This window comes from Gallus gallus, chromosome 13 (genome assembly GCF_016699485.2).
Source record: "Gallus gallus isolate bGalGal1 chromosome 13, bGalGal1.mat.broiler.GRCg7b, whole genome shotgun sequence".
Lineage (NCBI taxonomy): Eukaryota > Metazoa > Chordata > Aves > Galliformes > Phasianidae > Gallus > Gallus gallus.
Window position 1 is genome coordinate 15,642,985 of NC_052544.1, and position 15,761 is coordinate 15,658,745.

Below are 15,761 nucleotides of genomic sequence, written 5' to 3' on the forward strand. Positions count from 1 at the left end.
GACTTGCAAACACGTTCTTAAATCACATTTGAGAAAGATGCAGATCTTCTTGTCCTGAATTACTATGACTAATAATTCTACAAGGATCGGTAATCACATGAGTACAAAAAACAGAGTGATATAAATCCTTTTCTTTTTCCTCTTCAGGAATTTACAAGCTCAGGTTCAGCAAACTCAGAAACAAGCAAAGTCAGTGGTAGCTTGGAAACCAAATACAGATGGGTGGAATATGGGCTGATGTTCACGGAGAAGTGGAACACTGACAACACACTGGGAACTGAGATCACTCTTGAAGACCAGGTAACTTTTGGCTCAAAACACGCAGCTTCCAGATTGACTTGTGACAATGTCTGATTAGAAATCCAACCAGTGACATTTCTTTTCTGTTCAGCTTGCACGTGGCCTGAAGCTGACTTTTGACTCCTCCTTCTCACCTAACACTGGGTAAGATGTTAGTAAGCTTCAGAGACACACACATACGCACAAAAAGCTTTTTTTGTTCTGTTTTAGTTTTCCAAAATACTGTCTTCTTCACTCCTTCTGTTGTCTGAGGACATTGAGACATTTAATAGTCTGCCTATGCACAATGAAGTCTTGTGTATTTAACTCTTAAAATGAACAATTGCTTTCTAAACCTAAGTTTGAAATGCAGTAACTTGGAAACTACAGTCAGAATCAGAAGGAAAGGTTTTGTTTCTGCCCCTGTTGCTTACTTCTGGCCGTGTCAGAAAATGAGTACTTCGTTCCTGCCTGAATAAAAATGCCAGACAGATCAGCTGTAATGCAAAGCTTAACAAGCTCCACAAGCCAGTTGGCCGCGGCTCTAATAGGTCAGCACAGTAATTGGGCTCTTTTCCCAAGCTGAATTTGTCATCTGAGTTCCTGCTGGCCGCAGAGTGCCGTGGTGCTGCACCCCACGATTGGATGTCACGGTTATATGGGCCAGAAGGATTAAGCAGCAGCTGTAGGGCTGTACGTTGGTTTATTTTTTTCCCCCCTCTTGATTATCTTTTTGCAATCAGTGCTGCCAGTGAGCCAAAATGGTCTGCCCTGAGCTGCTCAGAGCAGCGTGCTGCAGTGGTTGTAGTCCCAGTGGAGGCTTCATCCTGCCTGAAATGGCATGTTCCCCCCTGCCAACTGCTTGCTGCCCATTCTTTACTCTGAATTAACAAGATATTTTTGCATTTGTCAACCAGAATAGTCTCCAGTTTCTGTTGATAATTATTTCTTAGCTTCTGCTAAGAAATTGCAGGCAAGCTAATGCCAGCATTTCTGGGACTCCTGCTCTTCGTACACTCCTGAGTCAGAAATAATAATAATAATAATAATAGGGAGCAATCTCTGTACAGGTCTGATACAGCATGTTTTGCAGATGGTGGGGACTCCTTCTGCTAGCTGAAGTGGGCGGTTGATTAGAAATTTCATATCAGCCTTACTTTTCTGAAAGGATTTCAGTAAATGATTTGGTCAAAGACAGAAGAGACATGTAAGAGAAAAAGGAAAAACAAACAACCAACAAAACAACCTTAAAGAAGAGCGGCTGAATGTTACTCCTGCAGTGTGAGGATCTGCTCCATTGATGTAAGCAGTCATAAGGACACACGAACAAGCACTGTCCTGGCCAATAGTCTAAAAGGAGGAAGTGACTTGGGAAAGTTTATTTCTGCAATTAGCCTTTCTTATGGCTGTAAGCATGCAGTGCTATAATGCATCATAAGGAGGAAAGGGGGGTGTCAGGGGCACTGAAGCAGTGTGCCTCCTTAGCAGCTGAGATCTTCCCCTGGGAAGTTGGAGTTAAAAAAAGTGGTTTGTTGTTGTCAGACAGAGCAAATGAAATTACACAGTAACCTCAAGTCTGACACGTTGTGCTGCTGCTCAGCAGGATGCATCTCAGAAGGGCTTAGAAAAGCACCGCACTGCACGTGATTGCATATACTTATCTATAGATGAATGAATTTCTCACAACTCTGGAATTTGAGAAGGTGATGTATCCTATGACTCTCCAGATACATATACTTTGTCTCCAAAACCTGTTACATGGAGTTACATGGAGTTAAAGTAACTGATTTGATTGAATTGCCACTTGAGAGTGCCCTTTCAAGGATGTGAGCTTCTTTCTTTTTGTTTTAGGAAAAAGAGTGCTAAAATTAAGACAGGATACAAAAGGGAGCACATCAACATGGGCTGCGACATGGATTTTGATATCGCCGGTCCTTCGATACGTGGAGCCCTGGTGCTTGGCTACGAGGGCTGGTTGGCAGGTTACCAAATGACTTTTGAGACAGCAAAGTCTAGAGTAACCCAGAGCAATTTTGCTGTCGGCTATAAGACTGATGAGTTCCAGCTTCACACTAACGTGTAAGTATTGGGGGATGGGCATTACATAGAATTTAAGAGGATTTTGATGCTTCCGGAACAGTGATGGGGCAGAGTTTCAAAACTGGAAAAGGGGGGGAAGTTGGCTCTGATGTTTCTTCTTCATTTGGGATTGCAAGCTGAGTTTTACAGTTGCATTAGCTTTCCACATGTATGTGGGTGCATCCACAGTCCATCCTTCTGACACACAGTGATTTCTGAAATCTCTTAGTGAAATCCTAAAACAAGTGGGTTTCAAAAATATTGTTCACGAGTGTTGAGGTAAAAGCAATGCCTCCCTTTTGCACACGTAAAAATTGAACAAACTATAGTGTGATCTGTAGAAGAAGGAGTTTAATCAGAGAATGACAGTAACAGACAAAGGGGATCCAGCAGAAGAGGTATGGACTGGTTTAGATTCGGGATTGGCAGGGATATGATTGAAAAGTTTGCTTTAGTATTGCAACTCCTAATAATCCATATACACAAGCATTTGTGTTTTCTGAATGTTTGTGCAGAGAGAAACCAGGATTAAATTCCTCGAAAACTTAATTTTTGTGCCCCCCGTTCCTCTTAAAAAAGCAATTAATGTCCTCAGTAAGACAGGCTTTTTTTAAATTAAGATTAGGCAATCCCTACTCCACCCCCTTTACCACTCCCTTGGGTAACTGCATGTTTTGCATGTAGCAGAGCTGTTGCAGGCTGTTCCCATTTCAGGGCTGAACAACCGTTCCACTTTCCTAGAGCTGCTGCTTCAAAGGCTTTCTGTTCTGGCTCATGCTGTTTTGCAGAGATCTGGTTTAGAAAGTTGCCTTACAGAACAATTGAACCTTCATAGCCCAGGCAGCGTGTTTGAAGGACTGCCAAAGCACAAAAATTTGGGCAGAAAACTTTCATCAGACCAATACAAGGGGTCCCCCTCCACTCAGCAGTTACGAGCTATTCCTTCAAGCATAATGGCTTTCAACTTTGTTACACTGTAGTAGTTCAAAACATTGTATTATTGGCTTTTGCTATAAAATGCAGTAATTACTATTACTCCTGATTAAAGCAACAGCAGGGAATAACATCAGAGCATTACAGTGGGATCTGAGCCTCTGCTGCCGTTCCTTGGATCCCTGAGGGTCTGTTATTAGGTGATTGTTACTATGAGCGGATGATGAATGATCTTCAAGAGGATGCCTTATTTGCTTGTTTAGTATTCATACTCTACCAACCGACGGGCAAAAATGTATATGTGTGATATGAACAGAAATCTTAATTATCGATATGAATGGCTTAGCTGGGTGCTTTTGGCGTGTTTCGACTTTGAAGCATGTAAAATCCAGGAAACTGTTGTATTTGGAATTTGCATGGCTGGCGTGCTGGGTCATTATATCTAGGCAGTTCAGTGTATCAAAAGGATGCTGTGGCACGGTTGATGAATGAACTAGGTGGGGCTCGAAGCATCGCCTTCTGTTCTGCCTGCTTCACAGAGCAGCCAGGGGCCTGAGCAAGTTGCTCTCCTTAATGGTGCCTTAATATCTGCATTTCCATCGGGGGTAATGTTTTTGATCTATGTATGAGAAGTGTTATTACTATGACTAGAATTAAAAGGAGCTTTGATTTTTATTTTTTTAAATAACTTTAAAATAATGTAATAACACATAATAACTAAAGGGAGGCAGGGTTGGATAATTTCTAGTTTTAAATATGATTTTCCTCACCTTTGGAGCTTAGCTCAGACCGCCCCCCACTAATGTTGCAGGTCAAGACAGAGCTGTATGGGAACCTTGCACAAAATCTGCCTGTGTAACCAGCTCTCCTCAGTCCTTTTTAATTCCTCCTTTTCTTGAGAGCCAAGCACATGCAGTTATATGTGAGCTTCAGTCTTATCTGAAGTAAGTATTGTAGCCTTTTTCTGGAAGAATTGCTCTGACAGTTTAAAAAGCTGCTGCTATCACTTCAACATTGAAATAGGCTTTCACTGTGCGACTGTTATGAACTGACGTACACTGTGCCAAAGAGGCAAAAGTGGAAAGATTCTAAACTGCCTTTTAAAGTCCCTGATGGCTTGCTATTGTCCAATAATTGAAGCTCATTTATTGCATAACTTAGAAATAATAATAGGTATTTATCTGCAAAGATCTCGTGGTGTAAAGCTGTTCTGTGCAATGTATCCTCTTCTAAGAAAATGAGTTAACATGGAAATTCAGACTTGTTTAGAGGAACTGCAGTGCTTATATAAATTATTTGCTCCTGCTTTTATGATCTGGATGCTGTAAGGTTTTGCACTCCATTTACCTCATTTTATTCCCTGTGTGTCCCTGGTGTAAGCAGTAACTGGAAGTTCTGCTGCTCGGTAGCCAGACTGTGGGCTGCCATCGTTCCACGGTTGGCTACAGCTCTCTGCAAACCCAAATGAGTTTCATTTTAGTTTCAAGTCCAGAGACTTCTATAATGAAGGCCATTGAATGTGGTATTCATTTGTAAGAGCTGATAGACTTGGAAATTAAATTGGCATCTTCACTTATGATGCAGTTCATCTGTGTCAGGTAAAAGCACGCTGATGAGGCGCTGTGATGGGGGTGCAGCCCCTCTGGGCACTGGGAAGGTGCATGTCTGGGAACACAATTATTTCATAGAGAATAATAAATGTCTTTTCTACAATGACTCCTGTCTACACAGCAGGGAAAATGGGAGGCTGTCATCATTAATCTATTTGTGATAGTTTGTCGTGATGTTTTTTTTTTAATTCATACATTGCTTGTTGAAATATGATAACCTTCAATGAATTTAAGCATTTAAAGATGACTTCATAACCAATCTGGCCAAAATCGTTGTTGTTACAGAGAAATTAAATGAGGTGCAAGTGAATGTTCTGCAAATAGAGATCTAACTGAAAAGAAAAAGAAAAAAAAAAGATTGCTTTGGGATACAGTTTAAACCTCCACTGCTGTGTTCCTTCCAGGAATGATGGAACAGAATTTGGAGGCTCCATTTACCAGAAGGTGAATGAGAAACTGGAAACTGCTGTGAATCTTGCTTGGACAGCTGGTAACAGCAACACTCGCTTCGGAATAGCAGCCAAGTATCAGATTGACCCAGATGCCTCTTTTTCTGTGAGTGCCATACACAGACATTTGTAAGCATTTGAAAGTAGCTTCTTGTAATAGAAATGTGAAGCAACTTTACATCAGTGAGTAGAGTAGTTTTGAGGCAGTTCCATGGTATGTGCCAATTCTGTTGCCAATTGGATTGGCACATGCCTCTCCTTGTCTCCCTTTTGGCCGCATGAGAGCACAATTATTGGATTTCCCTTGAAACTGATACAGAATGTTTTATCCTATTTATTGGGCACTGTTTTGAGAAATTTTCAGTCCGTATTTTTGAAAAAATTACACACACAGTCAACAAAAGCAGTGTTTGCAGTGACTGTGGATTTGGACTATAGATTGGTTGGTTTTGGAGTTAAGTTACAGCAAAAGTTAACTCTAGATTATTTTTTTGTCTGTGATTTGAAGCATGAAGTTATTTATGCATTTAAAAGGCATGACGTGATTTCCAAGTGGGAAGGGTTTTGAAGAAAAATAACAAATTATTCACATGTGGTATTTTTCTCCATTAAGGCTAAAGTGAACAACTCCAGTCTGATTGGACTGGGATACACTCAGACTTTAAAGCCAGGTAAGTCGATGCAGAAGAAATTCAGAGGTCAGTAAATAGTATTTCAGCCTTGAAATATCAGAGAGGCTTTTTGCAACAGAATGTGGTTGGTTTTGTAACACTGCTGTTCTGTGTGGCAACCCAGTGGTGAACTTTTCCACTGTCTGCTCTGTTAGTTTGGGATGTGTGTTGGAAGCAGAGTTGCTAGACCAACAACCAGTGGCCATCAGATACTCTTTTGTTGACACCAAGTCTTATCACTGAGTTTCTTTGCTTGAAAATGTGATGTTCCCAAGGCCTGCTGGTCCAGGACGAAGGCAGTCTTACAGCTGCCTGAGTGGTTTTAATGTAGTCTAAAAAATCTGCTGCCAGAATACCAAGCAGGTTGATTACTACATCAGACGTGGCTCAGGGCTTTTCATCCCAGTGTTTTAAAGAGCTGCAGAAGGGTGAGTAAATGTCAAGGTCCCAGTTTTTCATTATACCTGAGTCTAAAATTAGATTCATCCGTAGGCCACCAGCAGTGAACTCACTGAGAGCTTTAGTTACTTGGAGTGACCAAAAGTAAAGTCTATCACTGTGGTTTGTTTTATCCTAACTTTGAGAATTAGGAAGATGTAATATTTGCTGACTGCCTGAAAAAGTCCAGACCTTACATGGCTAGCTGCCAAATGACATGAATGCAGCCACTCAGTGAATTACAGCAGATACTGCAGTTACTGAACATACAGCTCATTCCAAGTTTTAATCGTTGTCTTTTCTCTCACTTCTCTCTGTTTGCAGGTATCAAGCTGACATTGTCAGCTTTGTTGGATGGCAAGAATGTCAATGCAGGTGGTCACAAGCTTGGTCTAGGATTGGAATTTGAAGCATAAAAAGAGATTTTACAATGGTTAATTTGAAAATACAGCATAGCTACCTTCAGAATATAGTGTACCTTTCAATGTCGTATGTCTGGGATGCAAGTAATGCTAAGTATCAGTCCTGCTAGTCCTGGTTAAAGACAGCTAAGCTTTAAAGTGATGTTTCAGAAATGGAGACAAAAAGCATTCTAAAAAATCCGAATTCCAGGTGTTAATTTTTTTCTGTTTTGGAATGTTATTGCCCATCTTATCTGTCAGCTGCCACATGATAGCAAATAGGAAGGTATCATTACCTTTACTAACATATTGACTGCACAAGGAATATGTTAGCGTGATGCAAGACCCGTTATGTCAGGAATTGCAGACCACTGTTGTCCTGTTAAATCTTTATGCAAAATGTTGACACTTGAGGCCTCAATTCACTGTGGAATGTGCAAACTTGCCTGAAAAAAGGGATTATATTTTTGTTCCGATGGATGTTTCACAAATGGTTTGTCTCATTTGGTTCTTTTACACCTACAGCTGTCTCCAGAACGCTTTAGGTTGTCTACTTTGTGTAACTGTTGCCGAGAAGGTTTGATGTGACTCAGCCAATACTACTTGTCCTGTGCTGTGGTTCCTTTCCCTTGCACTGACTGGAAAGCTTGTAAGACAGGGCCGTAATCAGGGAAGAGTGTTTGTAACTGCAATCACATAGTTGCATCACGAAATTTAAAATGGACTTTTGTTTTATTACCACTTTTTTTTAGCAACTAAATGGGTACATTTTTAGAGTCTTCCATTTTGTGTGGAAATAGACCCCAAAGTGCTGTACCTGACACTACTAAAACTGGATAAAAAAAATCAAACCCAACTTGAATAAAATATTGAAATATCACCTTTTACGTTGACTTTGTGTGTTAACTGGGAAGGTATTTTTGTACTGATTTTTTGGATCTGCAGGGCAGCATTTTAGTGCTTTTCTTAGTAGTACGTGCCAAAGAGCTCAGTAAGGGCAGTATCTGAAGGGTGCTTACAGCGAGAGCAGCGTTGGTCTCTTCTCACTGGTGACAGAATGAGGGGAAATGGCCTCAGGTGGCACCAAGGTGATTTTAGGTTGGATATCAGGAAACACTTCTTTACAGAAAGGGTTGTTTAGTGCTGGAATGGGCTGCCCAGGGAGGTGGTTGAGTCACCATCCTGGATGTGTTTAAAAGCTGTTTGGATGTGGTGCTCAGGGCCGTGATTGAGCAGAGGGCTGTTAGTTAGGGTAGGACGGTTAGGTTAAGGTTGGACTCGATGAGCTTTAAGGTCATTTCTAAGCTGAGCAATTCCATGATTCTATAGTAGAAAATACAGTTCTATCACCCTCTATGACCAGATTGGTGAAAGCAACAAACAGCTGCTTCAGGGATAACCAGAAGCTACTGAGGGCGTTATTAAAATGCCTCTTGAAATACATGTCAGGGTTGGGGCATCAACCGCCAGCTGCCATGGCTGTCACTGGGGATAAGGCCGAGCGCTTATTCCCCTCCTGCTGAAGTCCATAGATCTGCTTGGCATTCCTGGGGGCAGCGCTGAGCGCCACGCATGGCGGTGGCACTTTGCTTCGGAGGGCAGCGGGCGGACGGAGCCACCCTGCAGCGGAAGGAAGGGCCGCTCCCTTTTCTATCAGGGCTGGGCGCGTTTCCGCCTTCTCGGCCCCTCCGTTCCAACTTGCAACAGCCCGACCGCTCTGCAGAGCGCCTGCGCGTCCTCATCCGCCTCCGCGCATGCGCGGTGGGTTCACTTCCGGCGCGCAGGCCTTCTCTCCTGCGCATGCGCGCTGCTCTCCCGGCGCGGGGGGCGGTGCTGTCGCCACGTCTGTGGGAGTGCCCGGGAAGATGGCGGCCGCCGGTGACGGGCGCTCCGCGGCGGGCCGCGCGCTCTGCCTCGTCCTTCTGTGCGGCTGGGCCATGGCGGCACGCGGCCTGCAGGCCTCCGGTGAGCTCGGCAGGGCGTGGGCGGGCGCTGAGGGCGCACCTCGGCCGTGGTTTGTGGTTTGTCTTTTTTTTCATTGGGTTCAGATTTCGGCCTAAAAATCGGCCCGGTCCCGTCCGAACCGCCGGGGCGGTGATGCCCGCGCTGTGCTCCTGCTCTTATTGCTTTCCTAATTGTCGCTTTCCGATGCGTCGTAAGGCTGTGTATGTCGTACTCGTTAATCCCGGTCCGTGTCTGGTTCTATTGCTCTCCCTGCTGGTCTTCGTACGTAGCTCTCTCCGAAAGTACTGCCTGCCGTTCATTTCCATGGAAACAAAGAGCTCAGTAATGCGGTGGGATACAAGACGTTCTCAGCCAAAAAACGCCGTTCTTCTCCTCGGTCACCGCCGTTAGCTGTGCGTTTTTGCCAGTGCTGAACGAGGGTCTGCGTGTGACACTGACACAACTCTGCAGCAGTGGCGGTGGCTGCAGTGCCCGCTGTTGGTTGCGCTGTGCTCACAGCCCGGGTTGGGATCCAGAAGCGTTCACCAGGCAGCAGTGAATGCCCGTGGGTGGGAAGGTCGGACCTTTACTGCCCTCCCCACCATCTGCCTGTGGTGGTTTCGGCCGACGTTATAAAACAGGAGGCGTCACCTGTGGAGCAGCATTCATAAAGTTTATGTTATCCTGCTGTTGATTCATAGTTCAGTCTCTTGGACCTGCAGGCCAGCTTTACCAATAAGATGTGTTTCAAAGGCAGTGAATTGCTGTTTGTTTCAGGTGCGCTGCTGCTGGGGTGGTGAAGAGAGGACCTGAAGGATGGAACAGCACTGCTCTGCACCTGGGGTTCCTTTCCTGCCCCGGTGCTGCGGTGTTCCCCGCAGCTGCTCTGCCTGCCTGATGGGTGGGGAATAATGGAGGAGGTGGCTCAGGGCGTGCAACAGAAAACTGTAGGAAATAAAGAGTTTTTAGTGCCAGAAGTCACCTTGCTTTCTAAAATGTAAATTTCCCTGGAAGTGAATTTTAACCCTGTCAGGTATTTTTACAAGCAATCTTTGCTAGTTCGTCTGTCACTACAGTTAAACATTAATATCTGTTTCTGAAGATAAGGCGTCTCTGGAGGCCAAACACCGTGTCTAATGTCATCAGACAGTGTCGTGTAACTGCAAACAGTGCAACCACTGATTATAGTGCCAAATAGTTTTGAGTAGATATCATCAATCAGTGCTGGTTTCAGTGCTAAGCTTGCCACTCCTGTTAAAGAGCCACAGTTTTTCAGGAATAAGAGGAGTTTATTCCTTCTCACTCGTATGTGATCAGAATAGGTGTAGAAAATAAAGCAGTGTTCCTTGCTTTGCTGATCAGGTCCCTAATAGCATGTATATTTTAATTTGGTGTAAGTGACCTTCCAAAGAATTAACTGAATGTGACTATATCTGGGCTCTGACATCACAGTCCAGAGATGTGGAGGTGTTACTGGGCAGTTGTTGACATGCCCTTCCTATGGGAAAGGTACAAAGAGTCTGTATCTGCTTCCCTCCTGCTCTTCCTCCTGGGTGAGCACTCAGATGAGAAATGTTTGTGAATTCTTCCCTTCATTTCCCTATCTAATGAAAGAAACAGCTTTTGGAGAGAGAGAGAGAGGTGTTCATCAGAATTACTTAGTTCAAAAAATGGCGTGGAGTGTTTGTGGAGAGAGATTCTCCTTCATTTTTTGAATGAGAGGCAAATAGTAATAACTAAATAATTTGCATCCAGTATGTTTTCCTGTCTCTGTGAAGTTTTAAATTGAGTAAATTAATAACACTGATTTGTCTGTTAAAAACCAACTAGCTATAAATGTGAGACTTTCCTTGCAGCTGCCTTTCCTCATATTTATCTCCACACGTGCAATTAGCTGGTCTGATTCCTGGGAGGAGATAAGAGTTCCCTAAGCTTATCCTCTGAAAGAGCAGAACAGTTAGTGGTGATATTCTGGTTTGAACTAATAATTTCTTCAGCAGTGACAAATGTTTTAAAGGTAAAGCAGCTCATCTGGGGCTTAAGCATAGGGAAGCCATCATGTCTGGTTCACGTAGGATGAGTGAGTCTTCTCTGTTCTGTGGCTGATTAAAGGGTAATTCATGCTAGAAAAGGGTACCATACAAACAAGAAGTGTTGTAACTGTAACTATCTGTGTTACATAAATAACCTGATTCAGTATCCCCTGAATACTATTTTACTTGAGAGTAACTTGACACAAGCTGTTGGCTCAGTGCTTCATTTCTAGGATCTGTAACTCTGGTGAGGCAGGGAGCACCTCAGGAGCACTTAATGCAAGTTTTGTTCCTTGTTTTTTAAATAAACTTTGACGTGCCAAAAATACAAGGCAGGTATGGTTCTCCTATTGAGAGGCCTACTGAAATTCTAAATGTGTTCTTCGTTTTTAAGGTGCCTCCTTGATTGGAATCTGGGATTTTATAAGTAGCCATTTTTTTTTCATTCTAAAAAGAAGTAAATATAAAAAAGCAAACACGTCAGGTTTACAGTGTGTTACTTCCTGATTCAGCTCTTCCTGGTGATGAACAGCTGTGTTATAGGGAAAATAGTGACCAAGTGATCGGGCCTGTACAAATCTCCAAGGGGTGCAAAGACACGTCCCTGACCTTCCAAGTCTGGGAAATTAGCACACTGAATTTGGCACACATATGCAGTAAGTGTGCACTCTCAGGTTATAGTTCTTGTCTCACTTAAGGCTTCTCTTTTGACGTTGCCAAAGTGCAGGACTGTGTATTTCTGTGTATGAATTTGAAAAGGGTTGTGGTATGAAACATATCCTGCCTGGCCTTGTAAGATTTCTTCTCTGTGCCTGTGGTACTTTCCATTTATAATTGAAGTTAGTGCCTTGTACTTAATATTGACTGTTTCTCATCCCTTTCTCAGGTGCTGTGAGAACAGAGCTGGTTCAGAATGTTTCTTCTGGACATGAGAATGAAACACTCAGCAGCTCCCAAAATTTGACAGACAACTGGCAGAGTGTAACCCCAGCAAAAAAAGAGACGAGCCCCACAGCAGCTAAAATCAGTTCTGTGACTATAGGGAAACCATCCACAGCAAAAGATGACTCTCCACCCTATGTTTCTCATGTGGTGACTGCTAGTCCTGTATCTCAGGTGGATGTTGATGCTTCTGAGGATACTAAAATCGAGGAGGAAGATCTTCTCACAGATTTGAAAGACACACTGAATAGTTCACCACCCATAGAAAAAGAAATTATGGATTCAGATGGCGATGACTATGATACTTTTGAAATGACATCAAATTCCAGGTACAACCCAGACCTCCTCGAAATGCCAGAAGATGATGACTCTGACACCATCAGTAATTACAACGAGGAGATCAAGTCGCTGGATGAAAAGATAAAGTATGTGTCTGTCTCAGGGTTGGAAGAAGAAGAGGACAGCCATTTCTTTTTTCATCTGGTTATAGTTGCCTTCTTAGTAGCTGTTGTTTATGTCACCTATCACAATAAGAGGAAGGTAAGTGTGCTTTGAAAGGTTGAGAGAAACAACTTCAGGATTTAAAACAAAGTTGTATTGCTTTCTAAACTGTTTTAGAGGAGGAGCTTAGCTTGTTGGAAAATGAAATCTTTGACCACTTAGCTTAGTTGTGCCACTAATGTGCAAATCATTACTGTCATTGTTATCTCTATAATGAAAATGAATTTGAATCAAGCATTTTAGATTGGAAAATGAAATGATAGCATTGCTGGTCAGTTCATGTTGAACACTGGTAGTGTGTATCACTGAGTTCCAGACATGAGAGCTGAGCAAAGTAGCGTGAAGGTGATTTTGGTATTGCACAGGGTTATAAACAGCACATGCACTACCACCGATGCTACACAGATATCTGTACTGAAGGAACTGTGGGCTGAGTGCTGTGGTTTGCCAAACTGCAACTAAATTTGTCAGCAGGTGACTTGATGGCAAGGATGCTGTGAAAATGTCTGACTACTTGTGCTGTGTTTTATAGCAGCAGTAATATTATTGCCAGGATAACTGAGTAGTGCTCTGGTACGAATACAGCTGTTAAGCTGTTTGAAACTGAAATGCTTCTCCATACCACAGTGTAAATGGGTTTCTTTTTCTTTCAGATCTTCTTATTGGTCCAGAGCCGAAGATGGAGGGATGGGCTGTGCTCCAGAACAGTAGAATATCATCGTTTAGATCAAAACGTTAATGAAGCGATGCCTTCTCTGAAAATTACTAATGACTACGTATTCTGAAAGCACTGTGATTTGAGTTTGCTGAACTTATCACTCTTTGCCTGCCTAGTCATGTAATGATATTCAGGTATTCTAAACATGCCACTTGTACTGATGTGAGAGGTAGTCTCTTGGACCTGGATGTTTCTGAGATTAAATCTCATGCAGAATCAAGGGCACGACGCGTCTGTTTGCTACTTTGGTCAGATTTTAGATCAGCTATAGAGATGCATTTCAATAATTAGTGCCATTTCCATTCGTTAAGCTTCTTTATTTCTCTCTGGAGCAGTCTTAATACCAATCCGAAAAAAAGCATAAAATATTTTAGGTCTAATAAATTAATGAGTTTGGCATCACTAAATCAAATTAATATCTCTTTGCTAATCACTTATATGGCTCATAAATCTTGCTATATTGCAAACTTAAAATATAATTGCTTTTTCCCGTGCTCAAATTCTGATGCTGCAGATCTTTCATCTTGTCTTCTTTGGTTCTGTTTTTGCTTTGCATAGCTTGATCCTATTCTAGGCAGAATAGCTGGCATGACAGCTTCATAATTTCTGTATGTGCTCATGCAGCAAATCATTTAAAAATAATTATGTAGAAAGCATTTGATTTCAGAAGTTGCGTACTGCCATACTGCCTACTTCAAATGTTCCTCATCTGTGAGAAGGTGTGCAGCTTCATGACTGTCCGACTGATACTAACGACTATTTCATTTTCTTTTGAAATTAATGAATGGAAAATAAGCCTTGTTCAATAAACTTAACTAAAATAGAGGTAGTTGACAGGCTTCCAATACAGCAAAGCTTTCTGCTGAATTTTAAATCTGCTGGGAAAGAGGTCTGTGGTTTGGTGTTATAAACAGGAGTGGACCGGGAGAGTAAGAATGCTTTGTTTTGTTGTTATTCTGACCCAGGTAACAGGCAGATGAAAAGAGCAGTGTGTGGGACTGCTGGTCTGCAGACAGCAACTCCCATATTTACACAGCAGCAGTGTAAAGCAAGGTACCGGTACGGTAGGGTGTTCTGTTTTGTTTAAACCTTGTCTTTTCTACTTCCATTATTTATGTTTTCACGAGTTGTAAAATATAAAATCGTAGTTTTCTGTACATTCTGTTGGTGATTTTGTTTTCAAGTTGATAAATATGTAAATAACGACAAGTGGAACCCCATAATTAATGGCTGGGTATTCAAGTAGCGATGTACCATTTTGGGAAATGAAAAGATTTGCAGCTGTTGGCACGAGGAACCCAAAGGCACAATACTGCCTTAAGAATGAAGTGCTAAAATTGTAAATCCTACCATTAAATGCTTTGTTTTCATAACCACCAGAAAGTAAAGCACAGACAAAATACCCCCAAAGTCTTTTCTTGCAGTAATTTGTATCATATTTGGACTTGTATCACTTAGTATTTTGAATAAGGTTTTTAAAATAAATGACGATAATAAGTTTGTGGGGTTTTTTAATCTTACCTATTCCACTGCTTTTATACAGTACCTTATCATAACGAGCCTGCTTCAACTTGGGATTGGGCAGCATGCTCAGAATGATATCTTGTTACTGGTGATGTTGCTCTGTGTTGGGGAAGTTGTGTTCCTTCCAACAAACCCACATTTTTTACATTTAAATAAAAACCAACACTTTTGCTGGAGGAAGAAGAGCACGGCTAACAGCCACATGGCTTGGTGGGAATCAATTACCAAACCTGCTTCTTTGCAGTTTGCTTTGCTGCCATTGCAGTGTATTTTGCAATTCTATACTGTGACAATACTCACCCCACAGCTTCAGTGCTGTGAGTTGCATCTGCCTGTATTTAGGCCACTTTGGCTGTACTGCTGAAGGTAATACATTCTCTTTTGCAGTGGCCCTTTATCTGTCCTTGCTGAACGTGCTCATGCATGTGGTGCCCTTTGAGGAGAAAATCCCATCTCGAGCTCTGTGCTCCTGCCACTCATATCAGTGCTGAAGTCTTTTTGTTTAGGTGACCGATAGGAGATCATGAAGCCATGGCTCACACGTGTATTTTGTAGCAGTGTGCAGCTAACCATGCTTCCCCCAGGCACTTAAGATGAAGAGCTGCTCTTTTCTTTGGCTATTTTGCACATTCTCTTTGTCTCACAAGTAAGAGAAAATTTTCTTTTAAATCTTCATTTTTATTAATAAGGCTTTTTCTTTACCAATGACACTGAGGGAAACTATTCTGAGTGGTTTTAAATTATAGGAAATTAACATTCATCTGAAACCCTTGAAGTTCTTCAAACGGTTTCATTTGGAGGTTGTCTGAACAGATGCACTCCTGGGATGCTCATGTACTGTAAGTGCTTGGGGCTCTATGGGGCTGGTGGTGGCTATATGAAGCTGCCCCACCTGATGGGCTCAGTGGTCTCTGATCATACGGGAGCAGAAAGTTTGTGGATGCATCTCAGCTGATCAATTTACATAATGATGTTGGTGGAATATCACTGTGTGTGGGAACTGCTGAGTCCCGGCCTGCACCACTGATGGAGCACCTGGGAAAGGACCCGGTCAGCCCTGGGAGCACAGCTGGAGGCAATTCAGCTGTGGGACTGGAAGGGGTGCAGCCTGGGTGCACCTCTCATAGAGCTCATTTAAGGGCTGACTGCCCCTCGGGAAGGGTTTCTTCCTGGAGGTCCCTCCTTGGTGAGGCTTTCCCTGCAAACCTGCAATCTTCTGACACGGTGAGTAATCTTCCT

At 42.6% G+C, this 15,761-nt stretch overlaps 2 protein-coding genes across 8 annotated transcripts in view; both read left to right on the forward strand.

Annotated features, from left to right (window-relative positions):
• Positions 1 to 7,740, forward strand: part of VDAC1 (voltage dependent anion channel 1) — a 61,023-nt gene extending 53,283 nt beyond the window's left edge. For all 7 annotated transcript variants that reach the window (XM_040646923.2, XM_046900379.1, XM_025154858.3 and 4 more), the window contains 6 exons: positions 148 to 300; positions 392 to 444; positions 2,131 to 2,358; positions 5,306 to 5,456; positions 5,964 to 6,021; positions 6,784 to 7,740. In XM_040646923.2, coding sequence (XP_040502857.1) covers positions 148 to 300; positions 392 to 444; positions 2,131 to 2,358; positions 5,306 to 5,456; positions 5,964 to 6,021; positions 6,784 to 6,875 — 735 coding nt within the window. In that variant the 3' untranslated portion in view covers positions 6,876 to 7,740. The remainder of the gene's footprint in view (positions 1 to 147; positions 301 to 391; positions 445 to 2,130; positions 2,359 to 5,305; positions 5,457 to 5,963; positions 6,022 to 6,783) is intronic.
• Positions 7,741 to 8,715: 975 nt separating this feature from the next.
• On the forward strand, positions 8,716 to 14,498 carry C5orf15 (C5orf15 homolog). The gene is made up of 3 exons (NM_001006154.3): positions 8,716 to 8,825; positions 11,724 to 12,319; positions 12,934 to 14,498. Exons 1-3 carry the CDS (start codon positions 8,726 to 8,728, stop codon positions 13,063 to 13,065), a joined length of 828 nt encoding a protein of 275 aa, NP_001006154.2. The 5' UTR covers positions 8,716 to 8,725; the 3' UTR covers positions 13,066 to 14,498.
• Positions 14,499 to 15,761: the final 1,263 nt, after the last annotated feature.

Coding starts and splice junctions, on each gene's coding strand:
- C5orf15 (NM_001006154.3), top strand. CDS start 8,726: ATGGCGGCCGCCGGTGACGGGCGCTCCGCGGCGGGCCGCGCGCTCTGC. Junction 8,826..11,723: donor ACGCGGCCTGCAGGCCTCCG/GTGAGCTCGGCA, acceptor TCCCTTTCTCAG/GTGCTGTGAGAACAGAGCTG. Junction 12,320..12,933: donor CCTATCACAATAAGAGGAAG/GTAAGTGTGCTT, acceptor TTTTTCTTTCAG/ATCTTCTTATTGGTCCAGAG.